General features: G+C 41.9%; 1 protein-coding gene and 1 long non-coding RNA gene across 10 annotated transcripts in view; one reads left to right on the forward strand and one right to left on the reverse strand.

Annotated features, from left to right (window-relative positions):
• Nucleotides 1-1,093: 1,093 nt before the first annotated feature.
• The window catches only part of ZFHX3 (zinc finger homeobox 3), an 86,804-nt gene continuing 63,329 nt past the window's right edge, over nucleotides 1,094-24,568 (reverse strand). For 8 of the 9 annotated variants that reach the window (XM_056525899.1, XM_056525889.1, XM_056525890.1 and 5 more), the window contains exons 5-10: nucleotides 14,680-14,793; nucleotides 14,320-14,444; nucleotides 14,012-14,212; nucleotides 11,306-11,411; nucleotides 5,724-11,153; nucleotides 1,094-4,239 (exon numbers count right to left, since the gene is read on the reverse strand). In XM_056525899.1, coding sequence (XP_056381874.1) covers nucleotides 2,705-4,239; nucleotides 5,724-11,153; nucleotides 11,306-11,411; nucleotides 14,012-14,212; nucleotides 14,320-14,444; nucleotides 14,680-14,793 — 7,511 coding nt within the window. In that variant the 3' untranslated portion in view covers nucleotides 1,094-2,704. The remainder of the gene's footprint in view (nucleotides 4,240-5,723; nucleotides 11,154-11,305; nucleotides 11,412-14,011; nucleotides 14,213-14,319; nucleotides 14,445-14,679; nucleotides 14,794-24,568) is intronic. The other variant, XM_056525898.1, reaches the window with a different exon arrangement.
• LOC130276473 (uncharacterized) overlaps nucleotides 22,306-24,568 on the forward strand; it is a 46,648-nt gene continuing 44,385 nt past the window's right edge. Inside the window, exon 1 of the long non-coding RNA XR_008845137.1 lies at nucleotides 22,306-22,401. This is a non-coding gene — a long non-coding RNA (uncharacterized LOC130276473). The remainder of the gene's footprint in view (nucleotides 22,402-24,568) is intronic.

Consider the following 24,568-nt stretch of genomic DNA (forward strand, 5'->3'; position numbering starts at 1 on the left):
TCCTATTCATCCTAATGGACCCTGCAAAGCCTACATGTTTAAAAAGAACAACCTCATTTCAGTTGCATAACATTACTGCAACAAATCTGAAACGTGTGTGAGTCTACCAAAAGGCCTCATGGTTACAAGCAAATGATGCCTGTGTATGGGATGCATTTCAATGGGAACCTCCATTTGTCTCCAATTTCATAGGTAGACATAGAAAGAAAAAAAATGTCAATACCACATTACTTCTAGGAGAGAATGTGCCAGTTATAGGAACTCCATGTGCCTCCAACTTATGCAAGTAGTATCTCCTATAAATATTCACAAGAAGAATCAAATTCTGTATAGTGATCTACATTTTCTTAACAGTCCATAACTGTTGCGGAATGATAAAACCCATACTTTACAAGTCTTGTTAGCAGCTGTGGTGTATGCAAAATCCATTCTCCTTTATTACTCAAAACTTTCTTATTTTTTTTCACTTGAAACAACCAAAACCAGAGCAAACCATGAGGGTGCATTCACACATTGCGCAACTGTGGATCTGCAAAGGCTGATTTTTCAACTGTGGATTTGCAATGCGGTGTGTGTGTGTGAGTGAGTAGGCACCCTAAGGGTACGTTCACATGAGCGGATCCCCAGGACTGCTGTATGGTGCCTTTACATGTGCCTGCTTGGAGTGGCAATACGCCGCTACGAGCAGACACACTGAAGCGATGTGTGAGTCACCACACATGCACGGTGTACTCGCACACATCGTGGCCGCTCCCTCTGCTTTATGAGCTAGACTGAGAGCTGCCGCAATGCGCCAGTATACTGCGCATACGCGCCTCTCCGAGCAGGCACACGTAAAGGCACCATACAGCGGTCCTTCAGCGGCGGATCAGCAGCGTAAAATACGCTGGGGATCTGCTCATGTGAACATACCTTAGGGTGCATTCACACGTGCGTATTTTAGCTGAAGATTTTGCTGCCCTTTCAATGGGCAGCTAAATCTGCAGCATAAATATGCCTGTGTGAACGCACCCTAAAAATTATTGACAAGCTATATTGATAAACTAGTAATATAACAATAATTTAATATGCATAAAGTAGCCAGGCCTTTAATATTAGGTATTATCAAGTATTTCATTTGCCCTTATTTTGCTATATATGTGCTAGTTCAGCTCTTTAGGGTTCCATACCTTGTTTGTGGCATATACATAGATAAACCTTGGATGAGTTTTACATTTACAAACTCTTACAAAGTCAAACAAAGCCTTCCAGGCAAACAGACAAGGGAGGCTTCTCTTTGGATTTTATTTAAAGCATCAGTTTTCATTCAAAAAAAGAAATGTGTGTGCACACGTCTGTGTGTGACAATGTATCTATGCATACATATACACACACATGTATACATACACATACAAATGGTTAACTTTTTTTTTCCACTTTTCTTTTTTTCTTTAAAACAGAACAGACCTCTGTCTATTGACATGAAACAGAGTAAACAGGTAACACTGGGGTTGGGAAAAGTGTGCAGATTACAAACACCAAACAACAGGGAATATTACACCTTTATCAGCAAACCCTCTTCCCCAAATCCCAACATCAGGCTGTGTTGCAAATAAGCTCATCTGGGGCAAGGGCAGCACACTCCTGTAACACACTATATACAGCACTGCTAATGCAGGCTATGAAGCGCTGTGTGTCCCACTGGGAGAAAAATTCTCAAATTTATTTTTTGCAGTGAAAGATCTCTGCTGGTAAGAGCCAAGTGATCTTAAAAACATATTAAAAAGTAACATTAACAATAAAAAGGAAAGGGTAGAGAGGAAGTTGTCTTTTGGTTAAAGAGCTAACAGGTTGGTTTACAATGTGGCATGTGGGACATTCTGTGACCCACAACATAAGTCATATCAAAAAACACATTTGGACATCAAAAAAAAAATAAATAAAACAAAAAAAAACTAAAACAAAAAACACAAAAAAGGATCTTATCCATGTCTGAAAACTGTCTTGAATTAATGGCCTCATCTACAAGAAATACAGAAAGTCTGTTCATTACTCTTTAAAAGTATATAGATATATATTTTTGAGCTGTGGTTCCCGGTTGTGGAAATTATTAAGCATGAATGCCACTAAACAATTCTCATCCCATCGGAGGCTTTTTTTTTTTTTTTTTTTCAACCCAGTCCTGATTTTTTTTCTGCCCAGTTAAGTTAGCAATTATTTAAAAAAAAAAAAAAAAACAATTACTTAACCAACGAAATTTAAAAAAATAAAATAAAATAAATACATATATACACACATATATATCCCTATCCATATATATGTATATATAAAATTCCAAGACCAGAGTCAGAACACGGTGTGAACATTTGACCTGAGAATAACACAATTCCATTGGTTTCTTCTAACAAAGCCATTCTAGATGAGCAGAAGGGCTGTCACAACTAGGTGACAATCTCCACAAAAAGGGTAAAAAAATAAAATAAAATTTCAGGCCCAGTTCCCTGTGTAACGGCCCAGTGTGATGCTAGGTAGAGGGAAGAAAACAGGGCAGTGGGTCAGGTGCAGGAATGAAAAAATCCATACTGGGGGAGGGAGGGGTTCCTCTTTTTGGTTAAAAGCTTTGGAATTTGCAGTATTTTGTTTGTGAAACTGGTTTTTTATTTATCTTTTATTATTTAAAATTCATATTTATTATTATTATTATATCATCGTCCAACTCCGAAGTCTACAGTCGTAAAGAACCCACTCCCACAGCAGTTCGAGAACCGTCATCATGACAGCTTGGGTTCTCAGGAGCATTTACAGGACTTCCCACCCTGTCAGACTTTTGGCTGAGGTCCGAATCAGATTCCTCAGAGAAACCGTCTGTTGGAAAGGAGGTCGCAACCCCTGAGGTGCTGCACGGACTTGAGGTAACTGTTGAGGATGAGGAGAATGTGGGGAGAGGAGGAGGTTTTCTGGGAGTACTATGGGTCCAAGTCTTTGAGGAGGCATGGGGAGAAGCAGAAGGGGAAGGCGGTGAGAGGCTGGCTTTGGAGTCAGCAGCAGACTGAGAGGTAGATGCGGTGTCAGGATTGGGGAAGCAGGCAGAGTGAGGTAATAAACTAGGGTGCTCTTTGGCATTTCTTGCTGTTCTTGTGATTGTTCTGTGTTTGTGCAAGGGTGACTCCAGGTGTTGACGCAGAGCATTGCCCCCACACAGAGAGGCCTCACAGCCTAAGCAGCGGTAGGAGCCGCTACTGTCACCAGTGGGGACACATGTCACAAACTCTTGCAGGTTCACCACAGATTGGCCAAAGTAGCAGAGGGACTTCACATGGCTAATAGCCGCCTCCTCGCTGCTGAAGCTCAGCTCACACTTCCGGCAGACCAACTTGTACTGCACCTTTGGGACTATAAGTGGGTCCAAGAGACAGTCTGCACCTTGGTTTTCCACTTCTTGCTGTTCTGGGGGTTTGTTGGAGTGAGATACCTCAAGGGCTGCAGGATTCTGTTCTTCCATCTTTGGAGAGTCTTTGGCAGGGTCTTTGTCAGAGGGAGAAACAATAGAAGTTGTTTGTGTTTGGCTTGTCTTGGGCTGTTGCTGATGCAGTCTATGATGATGATGATGATGATGATGATGCTGCTGCTGCTGCTGCTGTTTTTGCTGCTGCATTTGGAGTTGGCGTTGCTGCTGCTGTAGGGCTTCTTGTAAGCTTTGCTGGTACTGCTGATATTGTTGAAGCAAAGAACTTGGTGAAAGCCCCATCAAAGCTTGAGAAATTGCTGGGTTATAAGGGAACAGACCTTCCATTCCATACATTGGCTGCAGGTAACCACCTGGCATGGTCCCTGGAATCTGAGCACTGTAGTAGGGAGAAAAGCCAGGAACAAAGTAAGGAAGAAACTGACTCGTGAGCAAAGCAGAGGGATCCGACGTCAAGGCTGCTTGCAAAGCCTGCAGTTGGGATGGATCAACCACATACTCCATGCCTGGCATTGAGCTGGAAGTGGATGCTGGAGTGTCCCCTTTTTCTTTTTTTAGTACTGGTAAGGGATCCCCTTTGCCTTTCCCCCTTTCCTTCTCTTTCAACTTCTCACCATCTTTTTCTTTCTGCAACTCGTGGGGTTGGGGAGTAGGTACTGGTAGAGTCTGTGAAGGGATAGTAGGGCTTAATGATTTGGGAGGCTGTTTATTTGGTTGTCCAGAAGTTGGGAGTCCAGGTGAAGGAACCGTGGTGTTGGATCCACCTATCACATTGGATTTTGGCGAACTTAAAGCTGAAAATAGAAAAAAAAAATACTTAATTGAATAGTTTTGGAGAAGAATATTAGTTAAGATTGCAGACAGATTTTAAATCTCATATTAGTATATGTTATAGCAACGTATAGAAGAAAAGGAGAATGGGGGGGCACTTACGAGTCAGAGTCTATTAAGTGGTACAGACTGTGTGTCTTTTATTAGGTGCAATAAAATTTCCATAGCGCAGGACGCTAGGATCCGCAGCGTGGTGCAGTGAACAGCTGCTTTCGCTACGAGGGCTGGTGCTTCTTCAGACCAAGGTCTGAAGAAGCACCAGCCCTTGGCGCAAAAGCAGCTGTTCACTGCACCACGCTGCGGATCCTAGCGTCCTGCGCTATGGAAATTTTATTGCACCTAATAAAAGACACACAGTCTGCACCGTTTAAGAGACTCCGACTTGTAAGTGCCCCCCCATTCTCCTTTTCTTCTCTCCTTTTCTTCTATATGTTGCTATTGGAAATGTTGGCAAGGGGTTGAGCACAGTGCGGTGACTCGCGGGTGTGTGTCACGAAGGGAAGCCGTTCACTTTGTCTAGGAAGGAAGAGAGCACCTTAGAATTTGTTCAGCAGTGCCGACCTCTGTGTCTTTTCTGGTTATTGGACTTAGTATAGGTTTTACATTCCTTATCTGTTTTCATCAATAATAGCAGATGACCAATAAACACATGCAGTAGTTTTAAACACATCTATCTCTCTTTTTGAAAACAAAAATGTGGACAGCTTTTACAACCTTATGTAAAGGTACAACCCAAGGTCACCTAAAAGAATAGGTGTTTGGTGTTAAATACTGCTAACTACCTGGCAACCGGGTTCAATTGCCACAAGACAAGTGCAATAAATCTCACCACATACAGTCAAAAGGAAAAAATAAATAAAAAACACTATAACTAAAAACAAATAACTAAAGTAGATATGATTCAGGTAAATTATTTATCCTTCCAGGAAGTCACTGATTCAGGAGCTCAGACTGTTCAAAGAGGAATGTCGTCAAAGGGCTGTCTATTTATGCCATAGGGTACAAAGGCTCTGGCTGTTGACTGGTCCAGTCATAAATGTAGAATTCTACTGACCAAATATAAAATAAAAAACACTGCACATAATAGGATTATTTAGTACCTATTTTCAAACAACAAATATTTATTTAAAAACAAGTACAGTCTCTGCAGAACACCTAAAAAATGGTTGCACTTTACAAAATCTACTCAATATATACTCTATTCAACTTTAAGAAAACAAATTTAGCTTTTACTAAATATATTGACATAACTACAAAATTATGGATTGGGATTCTCATTTAAATACACTTTCTAGACTGATTGTATTTTAGCTAACACATTCTACAAATTATCTAAGCTAAAACATCCTTCAAAAAATATCCCAAAACATAAAATTTTGAAATAAACAAATATGACTATTGACTTGTCACCATTAAAACACTATTAGAATACTTTGTAATTGCCCACCTGTATTTGCAGGAGTAAATCCTGGCAAAGATGGGCTGTTGACACCGGGTAACAGTACTGGAGGAATACCTTGTAGAGTTGAGTATGGTGTTGGAAGATTGAGCGCTTGTATGGAAGGGTTATCAAACATACCCTGTTGTTGTGGAGTCAAACCCAGAACCTCATTGGCTTTTTTTATTCGATCTAACTCTTGTTGAGCCATTAGTTGGCGAACAGTGGCTGGATCAAAGTACTCTTTTTCCTTGTCCAACTGGCTTCCAATAGCTTCCTTAACTTTGGAAATATGTTGCTGGGAAAAGATATGATCACGCACAGACAGACGTGCGCTATATTTAATACCACACAAAGTGCACTCTGTTTTGGGTCCCTCATAATTTGTTTGGTTAATTCCGAAGTGCTTGGCCATACTTAGTTTGGCCTTCTTTTCTTTTGCTCGGGCATTTTGAAACCACACTTGAACAACTCTCTTTGGCAGTCCGATATCACTGCCTAGAACTTCACACTCCAACATGGTTGGTGTTCTATAATCATTAAAACAGGATTTAAGTACTTTTAGCTGAAGATTTGTCATTTGTGTTCGAAACCTCTTTTGACCAGGCCGGTCTCCACTGTCCCCTGACTTGCCAGCTGAACCACTTGCCCCTGGGCTAGGAGAACAAGGATCTGCGAGACTCGAAGTTTCACTATAATCAATTATACCTTCATTCTCATACTCTTTGCTGTACAAGCTTGCAGAAGGACTGACCAATCCAGAAGACAGTTGGTCCTCATACTCTGACATTGACAACATGGTAGATTTTGGCAAGCCTTCACTTGTAACAGATGCAGATTTGTTGTCAGCTAAGATGCCTGTTGTACTGTCATTGTCAGCATTTCCTTCATCTCCTGTTGTGGTGTCAGTTATAGCAGTATTCACTGAGGAGCAGTCATCATTGTCTAACTTATTCTGATCAAAGCCTAAATTGACAGATGACATGGAAGGGCTCTCAAAATCTTCCATGCCTTCAACTTTAATGGATGAGGGGCTAAGCAGTGTACGAGGTGAAAGATCCATGGATTTGCTCACAGGGGAAAGGGAAATACATTGCCCATCATTGCTGCCATGTGGCAAATTATGAAATGTATTACTGTCAAAAAGATCTCCTTTCATATGTATTCCGCCATCACAATCAACAAGCATTGCTGATAAATTCATATTATAGCCAGCACGTTTTGCCTCATGCCAGTGCCTGGACCGTATGTGAGCTTCCAGCGCAGTTTTTGCCTTAAATAAAGCTCTGCAAAATGGGCAACGTCTGTGCGCCTGTGCTGGGCCAACAGCTCTAAACTGACCCTTTCTTTCCCTTGCGCGTGTATTTTGAAACCATACCTGAACCACCCTCTTCTTCAAACCTACTTCATGGGCAATGTGATCCAGCATTTTACGTGTAGGATTAGAATCTAGCAAGTATTTCTGGTACAAAATCTCCAATTGCTCTGGTGTAATTGTGGTTCTTAATCGCTTGTCCCTTTGAGGTTCATCTCCGCCTGTCCCACTATCATTCTCTCCTGGACTTGCACTAGCTTTTTCTTCCAGCTTTCTTTTAAGAGAGTTCATTGTGGAGGATGGTGTTGAAGGAGAAGTTGCTGAACCAGGTGGCATTTGTGAAAGCCCACCAGAAAGAAGTTGTCCTGCTAAAAGTGGATTACTGGGGTCAAAAAGCATAAAGGACATATCCATTGGTCGATCTAAAAATTGAGGATGAATAAATTGATTTTGAGCACTAAGAAAATGGAGCTGCTGGTGTTCTTGCCAATGCTCAAATGAAGGGAAAGCAAGCTTGCATTGATCACACTGGTATGGAATTAACTGATGCTGCAAATTGGGCAACTGTTGTGGAGTTGACGAATGAAGGGGCTTCATAGGATGATGAGAGATCTGCACCGTATTTGGACTTGATTGGGTTATGGAACAGTGTGAGGTTTGTGACTGTGTGGATGGAGATGAAATCGGTGGAAGTTTTTGTGGTGTTGCACTAGATTTTTGTTCAGATTGTTCCTGCTGTGGAGGTTGAGACTGTGTGCTCTGAGGCTGCTGTGGCTCTTGCTTTGGTTGCTGTGGCTTTTCTTGAGTTTGGTTTTGCTGTGTTCTTGGAAATTCAAAATGCTTTGGTTTATCATCATAGATAGCTTCCGATTTCGAACTGTACATTAAAGGCTCATCAATGTCCATCATATGTTGGGAAAAAGGTGTGCAGCTTGTATTTGTGGAAGTTGAGGCTGCAGTGCTAAAAGATTGAAAGGGCATAGGAGTACTACAAGATGAGCTTGATGGAGTCAGCAAATCAGTGGCATCCATGGAATCCTCATTTTGACTTTCATCATGCATATCTTCGTCTTCATCTTTATAGCATAATTTTTTCTGATGTTTAATAAGGTCAAAAATCCTCTGAAACACCAAACTGCATTTTTTACACTGGTAGTTTAAGTTGCTTGTACGGATATACCTGTCATTTGTCAGCTCACGCCTCTCTCCTTCCTTGCCATCTCCTTGGTTCTCATAGTTCTTTCGTGCTTTTTGACGAGCATTCTGGAACCAGACCACAATAACACGAGTAGGAAGGTTGAGCAAGTTCGAAAGTTGTTCAAATTCATCATCTTTTGGATAAGCATTGGCATCAAAAAAGTCTTGGAGAACACGAAGCTGGTAGTCTGTAAAGCGTGTTCTGGAAGACCTCTTATTTCCCCAGTATTCATGCTTTTGAGCCTCTGGAGAAGGAGGCCTTGAATCCATCTTCAGTTCTTCCAAGCTAGTAATAGGAGGATTATTAAAATTATAAGGGGAATCTTTGTTGCGCTGACGCTCCTTAAAAAGGGTATTTCTAAACCAGTGCTTAATAACTTTTTGGGGCAACCCAGATTTATCAGCCATTTCTTTAATTTGCTCCTCACTAGGGGAATTATTTATATCAAAATATTGCCTTAGAACTCTTAGTTGGTCATCAGTAATCCTGGTCCGTGGCCTTTTGTTTTGCTGCTGCAAAAGACTGGGATTTAACTGATGTTGATATAATTGGGCCAAATCTGCAGAAAGTGTGTCTACTGACCCCAACTGTGGTGGCAATTGAGCTGGCATTGACTGTATGGGCATAGTTTGCATCATGAGGGGTGAAAAGATTGGCAGTTCCATTGGCATCGAAAGTTGAGCTAACGACACTGATGGCTGTGCTGGTGAAATGCTGGGTGGGGTGAGAGGAGGTGCAGAGACTGGGACTGTTGGTGTGATAGCTGGTTGTGGAGTTGCTGGAGGTGGTGGAGGAGGTGGTGGTGGAGGGGGTGGAGGAGGAGGTGGGGGTGCCTCTGGTGTTTGGGGCCTCAATGGATATAACTTATCATAGTGGTCTCTGTATTGCTTTGCAAATTGCTCTAGCTGCTTAAAGGGCAAATAGCGTTGGTGAACATGCTCCTGGTGGCTTTTTAGTATAAGTATATTGGAGAAGAGCTTTCCACATGAACTGCATTCCAATTTCTCTAAAAAATCAGTTTGTTCATTCTTCCCATTCTTTTTCTGTGCTTTCTGTTTGTTTTCATTGTACTGAATTACAAGTTCAAACCCAAAATTTTCAAGCAAGGCTTTGGTGGCATTCCCTCGTGCATCTGAAGCAATACGAGGCGGAAGCAAAAGAGTCTCTGAAGACGAACCAGTTGTAAAATCTCTCTTTTCTTTACACTTCAAAGAATCAGATACAGACTCACTTACTACTGCCATTTCATCTGCTCTCTCAGACAACTCTTTTTCTTTCTTTAGTTCCTTCAAATTTTCTTTCACAGGTTTGTTCTTTTGTTCTGAAGATTGCAAAAGTGTGGAGTGAGTCTCAGACATACACATCTGGTTTTGCTGCTGTTGGAGGAGATGAGAATGGTGAGGATGAGTTTGTGAAAGCTGAAGTGGATTCTTCATGTCTTCCAGCAAACCGATATTACTTCCTGTCAAAGTTAGTGTGCCACTAGTCAGGGGCAAGCTCACTTCTGGGTTGAATTGGAAATCTGTACTAGGGATGTAGAAAGGAAACAGTAAGTGCTGCTGCTGAAGTTGAAGTAATGTCTCAGTGGTCATGGGGAAATGAGGAAGAAGAGTTGGGTTCAACAGTTGAGATTGTAATATGGCAGCTTGTTGTTGTAGCTCTTGCTGCAAATGGGCTTGAACCTGTGCCTGGGCCTGTGCCAGTGTTTGGGCTTGCTGTTGTTGCTGCTGTCGTGAAGATATCATGTCTGCTAATTTTTTTCGATTAACATTATGCTCAGGAGGGCAAGAGACGCCAGTTGTAATAAGGCTAGTAGTGCAAGGATTGGCTACTGGTTCAGTAGATGCTTGGCTTATGAAACTGGAGCTCACTGCAGGTGTAACTGTGGTTGTACAGGTTGAAATGGTGGTGACACTGCTACTGACAGGGTTTGGAGCTGCTGTGGAGGTTACAGATGTACAAGTACTGTTGGCACTTACTCCGCTGTTACTACCACTCGCTGCTTCTAGTTTTGCTGCTCGAGCCTTTGTTTGGTGCAAAACAGACCTCATATGAATTTCAAGTGTGGAGCTCTGACTGTATGCAACATTACATGTGTTACATTTAAATGGTTTGTTATCCGGGCTATTGGTGGGCTCAGGCTGCCCAGTTGTTGATTCTTGCAAGGCTCTCTTAAGTTTGTGCAGATGGGACACAGAATTGTAATGGACCAGCAAAATGTTCTTCTGGGTGAAAGACTCTTTGCATACTGTACACTTATATGGTCGGGATGGATCCAAAAATTTCTCCATTGTAAAATTTGGGCCCTTACGGAAAGGAAGCGCACGTTTGGGTTCAGAACCAGAATCCTCTTGCAAAGACCCTGAATCACTCCCCGTGGGACTCTGCTTATCTTCTAGATCACTTTCATCCTCCTTTTCATCATCTACTAGCATGCTCTGATCATCTGCCATTGAAGAATCTCCCACATTTGTAACGTCTCCATTTACTAAAAGCCCACTGTACAGCTGCTGAATGTCAGACTCGCTCAGCTCCAGATGGCTGGTTTCCAGATGCTTCTTAAGAGCTTGGAATGTGCGGAAGCTTCTCTGGCAAAGACAGCACATGGTGGCAGCACGGATCACGTGATATTGTGAATGCAACTGAAGTTTTTCAATGGTCTTGAAAGCTAAGCTGCACTGGTTGCAGCGATACTTGTAAACGTGGCGATCAGAGACTGGCAATTGAGGGCGCTTGTTGTGGACTTCATTGAAATGAGTTTGGAGAGCCGCAGAGGTTTTAAACACTTGGTTGCATCCTTTCTTCCAACATAAGAATCCAGAATCTTCTCTAGCAGAATTACTGTCACTTGCAGGTGCTTTCTGTTCTGCACTCAGTTCAGTTTCTTCAGGAACAGCTGCACTCTTCGACACTGCTTCAGCAGGTTCTAATAAAAAAAAAGGAGGAACAAAGCAGGATGGTGTAACTATAGGTGTATATGCTTGACTCATAACCACCCTCCTTAGGATCCCAGTAAATGTATATTTTAGCTTTTTGTAAAGTTTTTTTTCCAGTAAGGTGAAGTTGATTTGCCCTTACCTGAGATTTTCTCTGTATTTTCAGAGACCGAAGCAGCTTTCTCTCGCTCTGGTGAGCTGACAGGTAAGAACATACTGCTTGGCATGAGCATCTCTGGAGATGTTACCTATAGAAGACAGAGAAGATATTAGTACAAGAGTCCAGGCAACCATAATGTCTCACCCCAAAGAATGTCTCTGAGAGTGTCCCCAGCTGCTCAACAAGCCCTCATCACTCAGGAGGTGGCCTGCTCTAATTATCAGTATACACTAAAAGAATAATCTTCTAATTAATATTTTTTTTTCTTTCCGCAGAATCCTGACTTTGATCACAAAGAGTGTTTTGTCACAGGCTGTGGGACAGCCAATTACAGAGATGCACGGGAAGCCCCCCTCCTCCCTCCTCAATCTACCAAGCACATATTAACACCCCTAATTAATTCAGACTGCTAAAGATAAACCAGTGTGCCATGTTCCTGAGTGAAAGGAGCTGCCTGTTTCCTTAAACTGAGAGACACACATGGGGGGGCACATTGTCAAGACAAGAGATTTTTGAAGGATCAGCTATCATTAGAAAAAAAAGCAGCAACACAATGGGGTTAATAATAAAACAGACTCCAAAACCACAAGGACAGAACTCCTCAGAAACATCTTCAAATATGGTGACAAAGTAGATGGCAAGCAAACAGGAAAACATGTCACATGTCAGCATGCAATTGAACAAGTGAGATTTTCCAGCCTCTGCAAAAGAGGAAATTAAGAATACACATTTCAATTAATCCAATTTTATGGTGATTTTTTTGTCATCAATTATTATTATTTACATATGGCAATGTGCGCATAAGACAAAAAGCATCGGCCTTCTGTCACTGGTGAGCCAGGATTTGTGTCATGAAATGCATCTCTTACTATTCTTAATATTGCACACACAGTTTTAACCTGTTTTGTGCAAAGACATAATCAAACAAGGGGAAACAAAGACTTCGTGTCTGATCTTCTCTCTCTCTGAGGACATTACAGGAAGAGGCAAGCAGGATCACAAGCATGGACACATTCTCATTTAAAGGCAAGGGGAGGAATACGTGTCCGCTAAATCCCCACACCCAGCGAGAGCAAAGCTGTATGCAGAGTCTCAGAGAATTCCAGCTCCACAAGACAGCTCTATAATTGTTTTCATACACTTTAATTAGAAAACCTTGCCTGGCCTTGAATAATAAGAGAAAGACTTCTGTACTTGAAAGGTTGAAGTCAATCAAGTGTGAATGACGGCAGACGAGGAGGTGAGCGGGAGACGTTGTCTGCTCTCTACTTTAATCATCTTTCCTGATTGGAATTCTGGCAGGTTTTGAGAGGTCTAATGTGCCTGCTACCTTTTCTGTGCCTCATCTCGTAAAAACGCCTCCAGCGTCACATATCAGCTGATATTACACAACTGGCAAACAATGCATTTAATAACCTATAGTCAACTGAAACATGAAGGAAAACTTAGGACTGTTTGCCCACAAATGTACCATATGTACATACTACCCACCTGTAACCAACCCATTGCCACAGTACTTGTTCAGCAATGAAAAACATACAGTGACCAGTGTCAATAATGTCCAGCATATCACGCAGCACGGCTTCTACAATACACAGCTGCTTGGCCAGATATGTAAATTGCATCATTAAGGAGCACACTGCACTGCTCTGTGTGCCCACTGATCTCTGACTTGCGGGTCAGCGATGCAACGTGTCAGCTGGCTCTCCATTGGCTGCCCATCACACAGGATAATTACATGCTAATTGTGTGAGGAGGCCCAGCTGACAGAACACGGACACATTTGCAGAGGCTGTTTACACCATGCTGGGGTCTAAGAGGTGTAAGCTGGACTCTTAGGCCTGCCCTATAACCCAGCTTTTTTTTTTGTTGCATACTGCAATGAAGAAGAAGAGGGAGGGGGGGCAGTGTGTGGAGGATAGATTGAGAAAAGCGGCTGACAGTGAGAGGGAGAGCTAAGGACACAGACAAAGAAAAGAGGAAAGAGGTCAGGATAGAAAGAAAAAAAAAAAAAAAACCTCTGACTGTCAGCAAGGTCCAACATGCAAATCCCACTTGCAGACAGACTGCATATTTCCATTACAAAGAGTGCAAAGGTTGGAGAGAAAAACTCGTTAGCAAGGGGAGGATATTAAGGTCACTTTGCATTTACACCATCTAATTGGCAAACATGAGCCGAACGGCTTCCACTTAAGGTCCTAGCAATTGTGTGCAAACGACAGCGGAGACAAAATGCTACAGAGGAAGGTGGTAAGAGGCCGAAAGGCAAGCGGGAGACAGCATGGTTAAATAAGAGGGCAAGGAAAGGGTTGGATGATGAGGTCAGCAATATGTATAGCTGCATATGAGAGTGTAGGCAGTATACTGCATATGGTCAGTGAAGTGAGGTGACCATTTTCTATGCTCAGAGCGGACTGAGTGCACAAAAACAGTAATGCAGGATATGGAGCAGAATCAAAGCCATGGTTGCCATGGTAACAGACTTGACACAGGGCAGGTTGCAGAGAGCTGTCTGAGTTATTATTAGGGACATTACGTGAATACAAGTAGCACATGCGCACAGCAATGCCGTAAGCATTATCAATGACTCGGGACAGCCTCTCCTTCACATGTCCAGTTTTTTAGTCACTCATTTAACGAATACCTCTTTCATATACCTTTGCCTTCACACTTTAGCGTGCCACTTACCGTGACAATAAGTTTGTCCACACAGTCAGGTGCAACACTGTGCAAATGGGTGAGGTGCAGCTGCAGATGAATTTTGTTGTTAAGCATATCCTGGCAGAGGGGACACCGCAGCATTGGCTGTACAGAGTGCTGGGTCATTGCATGGACTCTCAGACGGTTCACATCTGAATTGCTGTATTTGCAGTATGGACACTGGTAAAGCTGAGGGATGAAGACAGTTATTATAAGAGCAGGAAAAAAAATATGGCTTACATACTGTAGATACAAATGAGCTCATGGAAAACCTGAGCCGAAACAGTAGACACTACCTGTTCATTTTTCTTCTCTTCGGCACCCCTTAGTCGCTTGGCCAAAGGAGGTTCAGTGCTGGTCACTGATAAAAGTCTGGTGGTAACGGAGTCTGGAAGATCCTTCTCAGAGGAAACAGAAGATGCTGGAATATAAAATTAAGATAGTTAAATAAAGATAATATCAATATGTGACCAGCCTCTGCGCTTTCATAATTTTAAATAGAGACACTAGCTGGGGAAAAGGTATACTGTGTTATAGAGAAAAAAAAAATTGCAATAATACTTGACGCTTAATTCCATAATATATTACACACATACATATACACACACTATATACATATATATCTCCACTGGAGAGAAGGATAATGGCTCTATTACCTGCACCCCTGTTACTCTCTGTGGCTCCTTCAGGCTCCTGCTGGTCTTTTGGGGCTTCCTCAGGATCAGGAGCAGCTTCACAAGAGCCCTCTGCATCCTCTGTAGGATCATCTGCTAAGAAATAGGCATTAGAAATTAAAATGAAGGTGGTGGATCTCTGAACACACAAATATATATAATATTTATTAGAACAGAAAATCTGCTGCAGAACAGCAAGAGATTACTTCCATGTAAAGAAACACAAATGTGACTCAGAATTGATCCTTATGCTCCCACTATAAACAGCAGTTTTCTATATCTCAATATTTAATATACTGCATGATCTGATGAGATGTTGCATTTCCAGAACGCAAAATACTTTACTGCAAAGCTCAGCCTGGAAACCAATTTTGAGTCGACATTGTTCTTAACAAGCGCTGTCAAGCCCAAAAAGAAACGAGATTCATTTCTGAAGTAGAAAGGCGCGATGGATAGTGATGGCTCTTTTCAGAGGCTTTAGAGGAGAGCACAGCAGAGCTGCAAATTAACAGAAAAGTGCCTTCTTTATTGTAGTGTTCCTGTGATTGCTCAGCCACTCTGCCGGCTGCCACAATGCAGTTCCTCTTATGGGCTAGAGGTGTCATCCTTACCATAGGGAGGCAGAGAACGAGAGCCAAAACAACATGCCAAGGAACCTGAGGCTTGGGAGAGACTAAATGACTTCCTAGGTCATAATGTCTGATGTAGAGGAAACACCGTGTTCATCCTTGCCACAGAGTACATTTCTGCACAATCTAAACAAGGAACTAAAAAAAAACCTGGCTCCAGAGGGACAGGGAGTTCCCATTGCACAGTGTATAAGACATAAAATAATTTGAACAAAAATTCTAAAATAATAAATCAGTCACTGCTTTATGCCAAACACCTGCTCTTCGTATGTGTATAAACGCTGTATTTTCATTCAATACTTCATTAGGAGATATACTACTATCTATGTAAGGTTAACGTAATGTGAAATAATTCTTCACACTGCATGAACTGTGCATTTTTATAAAAGCCAGCTCACTCTTAGATATACCTAACTAATGTTACACATTTAAGATTTTTCCTCTTCCTTACATGGTGAGCTGCTCTATCTGCCCATTCTGTAAAAAATGGCTCATTGTAAGCAGAGGCAAATTTTGTATGGCAGCTCCTAGCAGAGCGTGAAGCTATTATGTCCTGTCATGGTGAGAATGAATCTCTCACTCCCTCAAACATACCCGTGTTTGATTCACCATGAGAAATGTAATTTCAATGTCAGTGGGACAATGGCAGACATGCACTAGAGAGGCCCCTCCTGCAGGGGAGGGGGCAAAGAAAACCACCCAACATCATTACAAAACCATCCGCATAATAACACGTGTACAAAATCAATACATGTATGCCAGCACGTGTCAATAAAGGCTTTATAAATAGATCTGACAATAGCGACTGCCACGCCAATGTAGAAACATAGTCAAGTAATGTGTAAAAATAAATACATTTAGTAAAAAAAAAAAAAAAACAACATGTAGCATCAATGTTATTGGATTACAGTAGGACAACACAGTACTAAATTTTCAACATAACTCAGTAATATGAATAAAATGTACCAGGGAAAAGTACATTATTCTATTATTCTACAATTACCTTTACAGTAAAGAATCCTTTAATCTAGATTCTGCAGATCCAGAAATTCTCCAACATCTGCCTAACAGTCTCGCTACATAGGAGAAATGTCAGGATAGCTAGCAGGGTACAGTAGCACTGGAAGCATTGGTTTTACTTTGAGGATTTATCTTCCAATAGATCAGATCCGCAATATATGCTACTGCATATTTTCCTTACCATTGAAGCCAATGGGTAGCAAAATCAGCTGCAGAAAATATGCAGCAAAATAAGTCATGTGTGACCCTACCCTTAAGGTTTTTATCGAGCAAAAAAAAATAAAAATAAATGACTAAAAATAAAAAACCAAATAAACAAACAGCATACTACCCTGACACTGTCAGTTTGTCCGGTCTACCTTTGTGGTCTTGTTCTTCCTCTTTCAAATAAGGTTTCACAATCGGGAGGAGGAAGAACAGGAATGCAGTGGTGGTGACAGAAAGATCTTACAGCAGTAGTGAGATGGCCTAAAAAATTATGATTCACTGAAGAGGTATAAAACAAGAATTCAAGGCAGTAGAGCTGTAAAGAAACTGTTCAACTTTATAAAAAGGATTCATATTTAAAAAAAATAATACATCACATACAGCCTATAAAAGGTCTACATAGCTAAAACCTTGTCTTGCTGTCTTTTTTAATACGTCTCTCTAATGAAGTTCAGCAATTTCTTTACAACTCTGGTGCCTTGGACTCTCGATGATGTACACAAGATAGAAACTCATACAAAGCTCAGCACGAAGGACTAACTGGTGTAAGGGACTGACTTTTCCTCTCGATCAGTGAAGAGTTACAACATTTACTTAAATAGTATGGTGCCATCTGGTGTTTAAAGTATATAGCAATGTGCCCATCCACCTAGTGAGCTCAGTGCTGTTGGATACATGCTCAGTTTTTATCCACACAGCCAGGTCTCTGCATACTACTTCACCGTTAGCTGCAGAGAAGTCAATTGAAATAACCTTTTCCCCTGCTTTATTTCTAAAGGAAGTGAATACAGTGGATGCCACACAGTGTATACCTGGACCCCACAATACCTGTTGGAAATGAAGGCAAAGTAAGAAGGGACTATAAGGAAGGAGCCGGATTCTGCTCAGAGCTCCCCCAGCAGCAAAGTTTAGCGGCAGAACAAACTAACACATGTAAGCACAAAAAAAAGTGGATTTATTGAGGACAAAAAAACAGAACACTGCAAATTACTGAAAAACAGCTGTTAACACCATTTCTGAACTTAGGGTACGATAACTCCTTTAAAGGAACATAATACCCTGATTAATTTTCAGCCATCAAAAGGAATACCACAAAATAATCGTAATAGCAGGCAACTAAGCCTAAATCCACATGATCACAACAAGATTTATATGAAACAATATCCAATCTTCAGACTGGAGTCTACAGATTGTGGAGGACAGGAAAAAGGAATGCTAGTCCTGGAGCAGTGATGGGAATGTGTGGAATCAATTTCACAAACGCAAATAAACAATCTTTATTCTTTTACATGTGATAATAATAATAAATAGTAATAATAAAAAAGACCTAAAACACAAATCTGTCCACTTCGCAAGCTGTAGATAGCTCATAATTCCAATTTAGCACCAATTATCGCAAAGTAGTTGATATCCTTGAAGCCTTGTATCCTCCCATAGGTGTTGCAAACATAGGTGAGAATTGGCTGCACCTTTCTTACCCACACAACCCTGACTGAGAGGTCTCGCTTCCTTGAGTTGTCTCAGACTCTCGATCAATCTGCCACACATATGGTGCATTCAGTGCTGTGTATAATCAATATGCAAATCGCATTCTGCATTGATCTTGTATTAATTTTCAATTAGGGAGCTCACAAGGGGTCTGACCAGGTCAATACAGGAAGGAGCAGACAAGTTGAGAAGTAGCAGATTCCAGGGGACTCTGCTGAGACCTCACTGAATAGCATCCACCTCACCACAAATCCCAGTCCTGAGCCTCAATACACTCTAACTCCATAAAAGCGTATATGTTCCATCATCTTCAGCCTGCAGCACTTGGTATCCACCAGCCACCCACACTGACTGCTCTGTCTGATAGACAAGACACAAAAGCACATCCACTTAGTCATGACTGCATCTGCATGTAAACAGCCGCTATACCGTGCCCACACCACAATCTAAAAGCACAAGATAAATCATCCTGCACATTAAATGTGGAGGTATTAGGTCAATATTGTTTACTAAAAGCAAGCCGAAATCTGGGTGACAAACCACATCTGAGCTGTAAAGGCAACTTTTTACCGTATTTTTCACCGTATAAGACGCACTTTTTCTTCCCCAAAACTAGGGGGGGGAAAGTTGGTGCGTACCTGCGGCCATCAATGGCCGGGACCCGCCGCTAATGCAGGACATCACCGATCGCGGTGATGCCCTGTATTAACCCTTCAGACGCGGCGATCAAAGCTGACCGCCGCGTCTGAAGCGAAGATAACACTAACCCGGCTGCTCAGTCGGGCTGTTCGGGACTGCCGCGGTGAAATCGCGGCGTCCCGAACAGCTTACAGGACACCTGGAGGGACCTTAACTGCCTCCTCGGTGTCTTCTCCGTGCCCGGATCCCCTGCGCTCTCCTTCTACGTCATCACGCCGTCGCGCAACGCCATCATCCAATAGGAGCGGCGTGCTTAGCGACGTGATGACGGCGATGTGATGACAGCGACGGAGTGCGTGGATCCCGGGGAAGAAGAAGTCCGGAGCGTCGGGGACACCATGGGGACGCGGCAACAGCGATGGAGCGACATCCAGGGCAGCGGTGACCGGTCCGGAGCGGCAGGGACACGTGAGTACTACCTCCTATACCAGTGGTCTTCAACCTGCGGACCTCCAGATGTTGCAAAACTAAAACTCCCAGCATTCTGGGAGTGGTAGTTTTGCAACATCTGGAGGTCCGCAGGTTGAAGACCACTGTTGGGTTCAGAATCTTTATATTTTTAGATTTTGCACCTATAAATTGGGTGCGTCTTATATGCCGGTGCGTCCTATAGGGCGAAAAATACGGTATGTTGTCACTCAGCTTTTCCAAAAACAGTAAGTAAGAAAAAACCACTAAAAGGAGCTTTTAGTAACTTGACAAAAAGCGTCAATGCAAGGATTAAAGGGGTATTCCAGGAACTTTTTTTTATTTGACTATGCTACAGGGGCTGTACAGTTAGTGTAGTTCATAATATAGTGTCTGTACCTATGTGTGACGGTTTTCTCACAATTCTTCTGTGATTTTCACCCCTCTATTTATTTTTACCAGCATACAAAATGAATGTTGTCTCCGATTTTTCCCAGCTTGCAATGCGGCCGAGACCTGACCTGACCTCACTAGTCAGCTGATGACAGGGAACCTGTCTGCTTCAATGGATGGAGGGATTGCTTGGTGGGAGAGAGATCAATCTGCAACAGCTGTAGGCACCCTGATTGAAAAACACAGGTCTTTTGTTTCAATGGGTGGGGTGGCTGATGTGCGAGAGGGAGGAAAATGGCATTGTGGGATTTGTAGTCAAAAAAACATAAGTCAAACAGGAAATACAAATTCACAAAAGCTAGCCACAGTGTTATGGTAATCTCATGACATAGCCATTTAGCCAAAACAAGCGCAGAGCCTTCCTAAGCATGTCCATTACTGTCTGCCAGGTACGTACTAAAATCACCTTATGGTGGATAACCCCTTTAAGTATTTTTTTGTTGATTTCCTACCCAGACTGCATGTCTAAATCTGGAAAATCCACATAAAAACCCGCAACCATGTGCACACATGTTTTTTGATGCAGAATGAAATTCAGATTAAGATTTATAGCAAAATCTGGGGCATATCTGCAGGAATCTGTGCAGATTTCAGTGAAATTTTGTGCAAAAAACAATCCAACCAAAAATTGTAGTTTATATATTGCACGCGCACACACACTATATATACACACATTGGGGGAGATTTATCAAAACCTGTGCCTGTGGCAACCAATCAGATTGCTTATTTTATTTTGCAGAGGCCTTATTAGAAATAAAAGAAGCGATCTGATTGGTTGCTATAGGCAACTGGGAAAATTTTCCTCTGCACAGGTTTTGATAGATCTCCCCCATTGGGTAGAAAGGTGTTTCATTAAAATGAGAAAATCATCATACGCTGCACTACAAGACACATTTACTATGCATCACATTGAAAGAAGCAGTCTCTGCAGTGCATCCCTGTCCCTCCTGCCCATGGTCCGTGAAATGACCCTTTCAAGGACACAGTGCCCTTGTTTTCATTCCACTAAGCTGCCCATCGCCATTTCTCTACTGTACGCTAAACGGTAAGTGCGCACACCAGCATACGAGTCACTAAGCCTAATTGGTCACCGGATAAGAGTAATTAGTGCTGTACTCATTAATGAGTACAGTCTCTATTGGCTCCATTGATCAGTAGACTTGTTAGCCATTCTCTTACCCAATGGCAGGCGTAACGAGCTGGCTTATTGGCATAGCAATTAATTAAATCAATTTCTAGCCAGCAGCTGCCACTTGTTCCTAGCTTGTTAGGAGACTGTGACAGGGCAAAACATCAAATGTGTGTGGGACAAGCAGAACTCCCAGCGTGTTTTCTGGCATGACAATATTAACATGTGCCCTTAGAAGGCCTGTGCCACAGAATGCCAATAGAGTTCCATGCCCGTGGTGCACTGTTAAAGAATCTCAATCCACATATGATTTTACCAGGGATATTTCTGAGCACTGCAGGTAAAGAGAATGCAGATTTTCCATAGTGAGTTTAGTTATCTGTGCAAACAAAGTGTTGACTGGCAATATATAAGTAAATATTTCCAGAAAGTGTACAGATAAATACAAGAATGAAAAAAAAACAAAAAAAAAAACAACAATAACTAATAAATATGAAAACAAACAATACAAAATCAAAGTGTGCCACTTTAATGAAGAAGTCAGCCGCTCCTTCAGCCATCTGTATTTATTTAGCTTGGAACCCAAGAATAAAAAGCCCTTGAATCAGAGAGTAATTACAGTTTCTTCTAAGTTCTAACTGCAGATCAATGGTACATTTTAAGATGCATTGATTTACAATTAGCATGGCTTCCCCACTTAAGGCTTTAGGAGAAAATTCACTTTTCTGTTCCATACTATGTGATCTTGTAAACATGGCAAAAGATCTAAAGGGTGACTGTTGTGGATGCCCTCGCCTGGTGCCCTCACAATCAACTAATTGGCAGTATACATCAAATCTGGTCTTGAGAGGGTAAAGACATCTAAAATGAAAACAGGCATTGTGGATTCCACATCCTTCATCGCTTAAAAGGTGTTGCGTAGACTCTAGATAAGAGTTGTAGGTCCACCACTCTCTTAACCTACCCTAACAGAGCATTTAAGAAGGGGGTACGATATAAAGGCGTTATCAAACAACCCCTTTAAAGATGAAAAATACTCAATTACATATCATTAATGACCTCTATATGCATGCACAGGTTTTTTGGGATATATTTTGGCATGCAGACAGGCAAAGAAAAAAAAATGGATGCTTGCTGAGCAGTATGTCCCAAAAAACTTTGTGCGCAGATAGTATAGTTCCATTGTACAGAAATAGATAACATATCCTGAGAAATGCATACATAGGACCACAGACTTTGGTAAAAACAGACAGGAAACAGTCCAAAAAGGCAAAACCTCAAAACGAGCCCAGCTCTCAAAGTGTAAATTAATGAAAAGCTGCACAACTCAGAGTAAACATAAAAAGAGAGGGGAAAAAAAACCCCTGTTGGCATATTAATATCGGAACATACATGTCCTTCAAACAAAAGGATGAGGTGAAAATTCCAAGCGAGTGAATGCACTTTGCTCCGTTTCATAGAAGCAAATGGATTTGGTGCTTTTTATACATTAATCAATCAATATTACTGGCCGTACATGAGCGGCACAGCCAAGATAGGAGTGACCTCCCAGGCAGACAGGACACTTTAATGCTTAGAAGACAGCTCAGAGCTTAGCAACTTTGCGAATATGTTTGTGCCTGATTAGCCCTGGAAGGCAGCGGCTGTGAGCAGTGCACTAAATATGACAAGGTTAGTCGTTTTCAATTTGCGCAGGGAGACGAAATGAGTGACTGGGGGGGTGGGGGAGAGAACATGTGAGGGGAAGGAGGAGGGTGAATGAACTGTCCCACTTGTACATGAAGAGAGTCTGCATTCTTCCAGACTTGAGAAGCTTGCAAGGCACAGAGACTGTAATTAAGGAGTAGCCTTTAGATGCATACAGACAAGGCAGCCATTTTTTGTTGCAAACAATATAACTGTAAGTAAAGTTTGTGACATCCCATCCATTTGGACGTAGAACCACATTGTCCATGGTTTTCCTCAGTACATACAGTGCAAGACTCACAGATGATGCAGCCACAAGATCATGGCTAAAAAGACATGACTGCGACAGGTTTTTATACATTGGTAACAAACTCTGTAAGATGCTTCTTTTTTTAATAAGCAGCTGGAAAGCCCCTTCAAAATGCTCTAAAAAGAAGCTTATACTATTCACATGTATGCATGTGTATATTTGTGGAGCTGTTGATCTGCAAGATAACGCAGTGATCATGAAACCAGCTCCATACTAACTTCACACCCCCCACCCCCGCCTTGGTGCCATCTCACGGACTGGTGCAAGAATGTGATGAAGAAATTAGACAATTATAAATCCTTTTTGAGATATGAATCCTATAATGTATGTCCAGCTCGACATGGCAAAAAAAAAAGAAGCAAATATTAAGGAGTTGATTTACCACATATTTCCTTATCACGCAACCTCCAGAACTAGAAAAAAAAGTTAAGAAAAAAAAAGTAAAAGTAAATAAACATACGGCTATCATAAATCTAGGAATATAAAAATAAGGTACCTAACCAGGAATTCTACTGTAAACCAGATTATACAGTGTCACACCCCAACCTTACCCTCTTACCTCGCTCACACAGCCAGGGGCAAATTAAATAGAAGCCAGAATTACCCAGCAAACACTTTAATAAAAACAAAATTGGGAAGGATGAAGCGTTTCATATCCTCTTCTAAGTCACTGTGCTAGGAGCAGGGGAGAGCAAACAAGAAACAGGCTACATGGCATTGCTGACATTCCAGAGCCGGCTCTCCTGTCTGCATCTTGCTCTGCCTGGAAGCATGAATACTGAAGACTCCTGGTAGATTAATATGGTGCCAGCCAGAAGAAACAAAGGAGAAGCCACAAGTTCTTTTACCACTAAGGCAGAGTTCACAAGACTGCATTTTGCTACTGCGTTTTTTTTTTTTAACGAAAGGAGAAAAGTTAGTTGCCTTTTTGATGCGAAATCTTTAACTAATGGTTTTGTTAGAATGGCCCGGGCCTGGGTAGCACTGGTGTCTTGCATGCTACCACACTGCGGTCTTGGGTTTGACAATAACTAGGGGTTATTTAATTTGAAGATTTTCCCTATGATGGTGGCTCTGCGTTTTCTCCAACACCCTGAAACCTATTGATAAATATTGACTTCCTATAAAATTGGTCCTAAAGTGTTAAATTGTAAGCTCCGCTGGGTTCAGGGACTTTGAGCGATTACAAGTAATGTACATTGTCATGGAATAGGTTGTTGCTATATAAAGAACAGTAAGCATGATTTAGAAACTAGAAAAACATTTATTTTGAGTAGGAGAAATAACATCTAAAAGTAGTGTGTTACTACATCCCACCTAGAAAATTTACATGTTATGCAACGCACGCGGTGCTGTTCTCATCCGTACAGAAACTAAGGACCATAAGGAAAGTCTTGTACCAGGGTGTTTGTTGGAAGCAGCACCCTGCATTGAAAAGGCATGTATCTGTATTATTGTGTTACAGCTTAGCCAGACAATAGGAAACATATTGAGTGTGAAGGAGCTGTGTGCACACATGACTGACATGAGATGCCTCACAGAGGGGGCCACAGAAAGAGAGGGGTAAAGGCCCAAATAATGGGGTTAATGAGATACAGACTCTCCGCGAGCGTGCGCGCGCACACACACACACACACACACACACTAAGCGTCAGTTCCATGAAGTCCGAACAGGAGAGCGGGGAGGAGCTCGGGCACTGGGAGACAACTGGTTGAATCAGAGTCTGACAGTAACACTCAACCTCTTCCTGTCCAAACAAAAGCTCCCTTCAAGGAACAGGCTTTGTGCTCAGTATCCCTTATAGACCCCCACCCTCTCCAGCCCCACACACTCTCAACAGA

The sequence above is a fragment of the Hyla sarda genome, chromosome 6, assembly GCF_029499605.1.
Source record: "Hyla sarda isolate aHylSar1 chromosome 6, aHylSar1.hap1, whole genome shotgun sequence".
NCBI lineage: Eukaryota > Metazoa > Chordata > Amphibia > Anura > Hylidae > Hyla > Hyla sarda.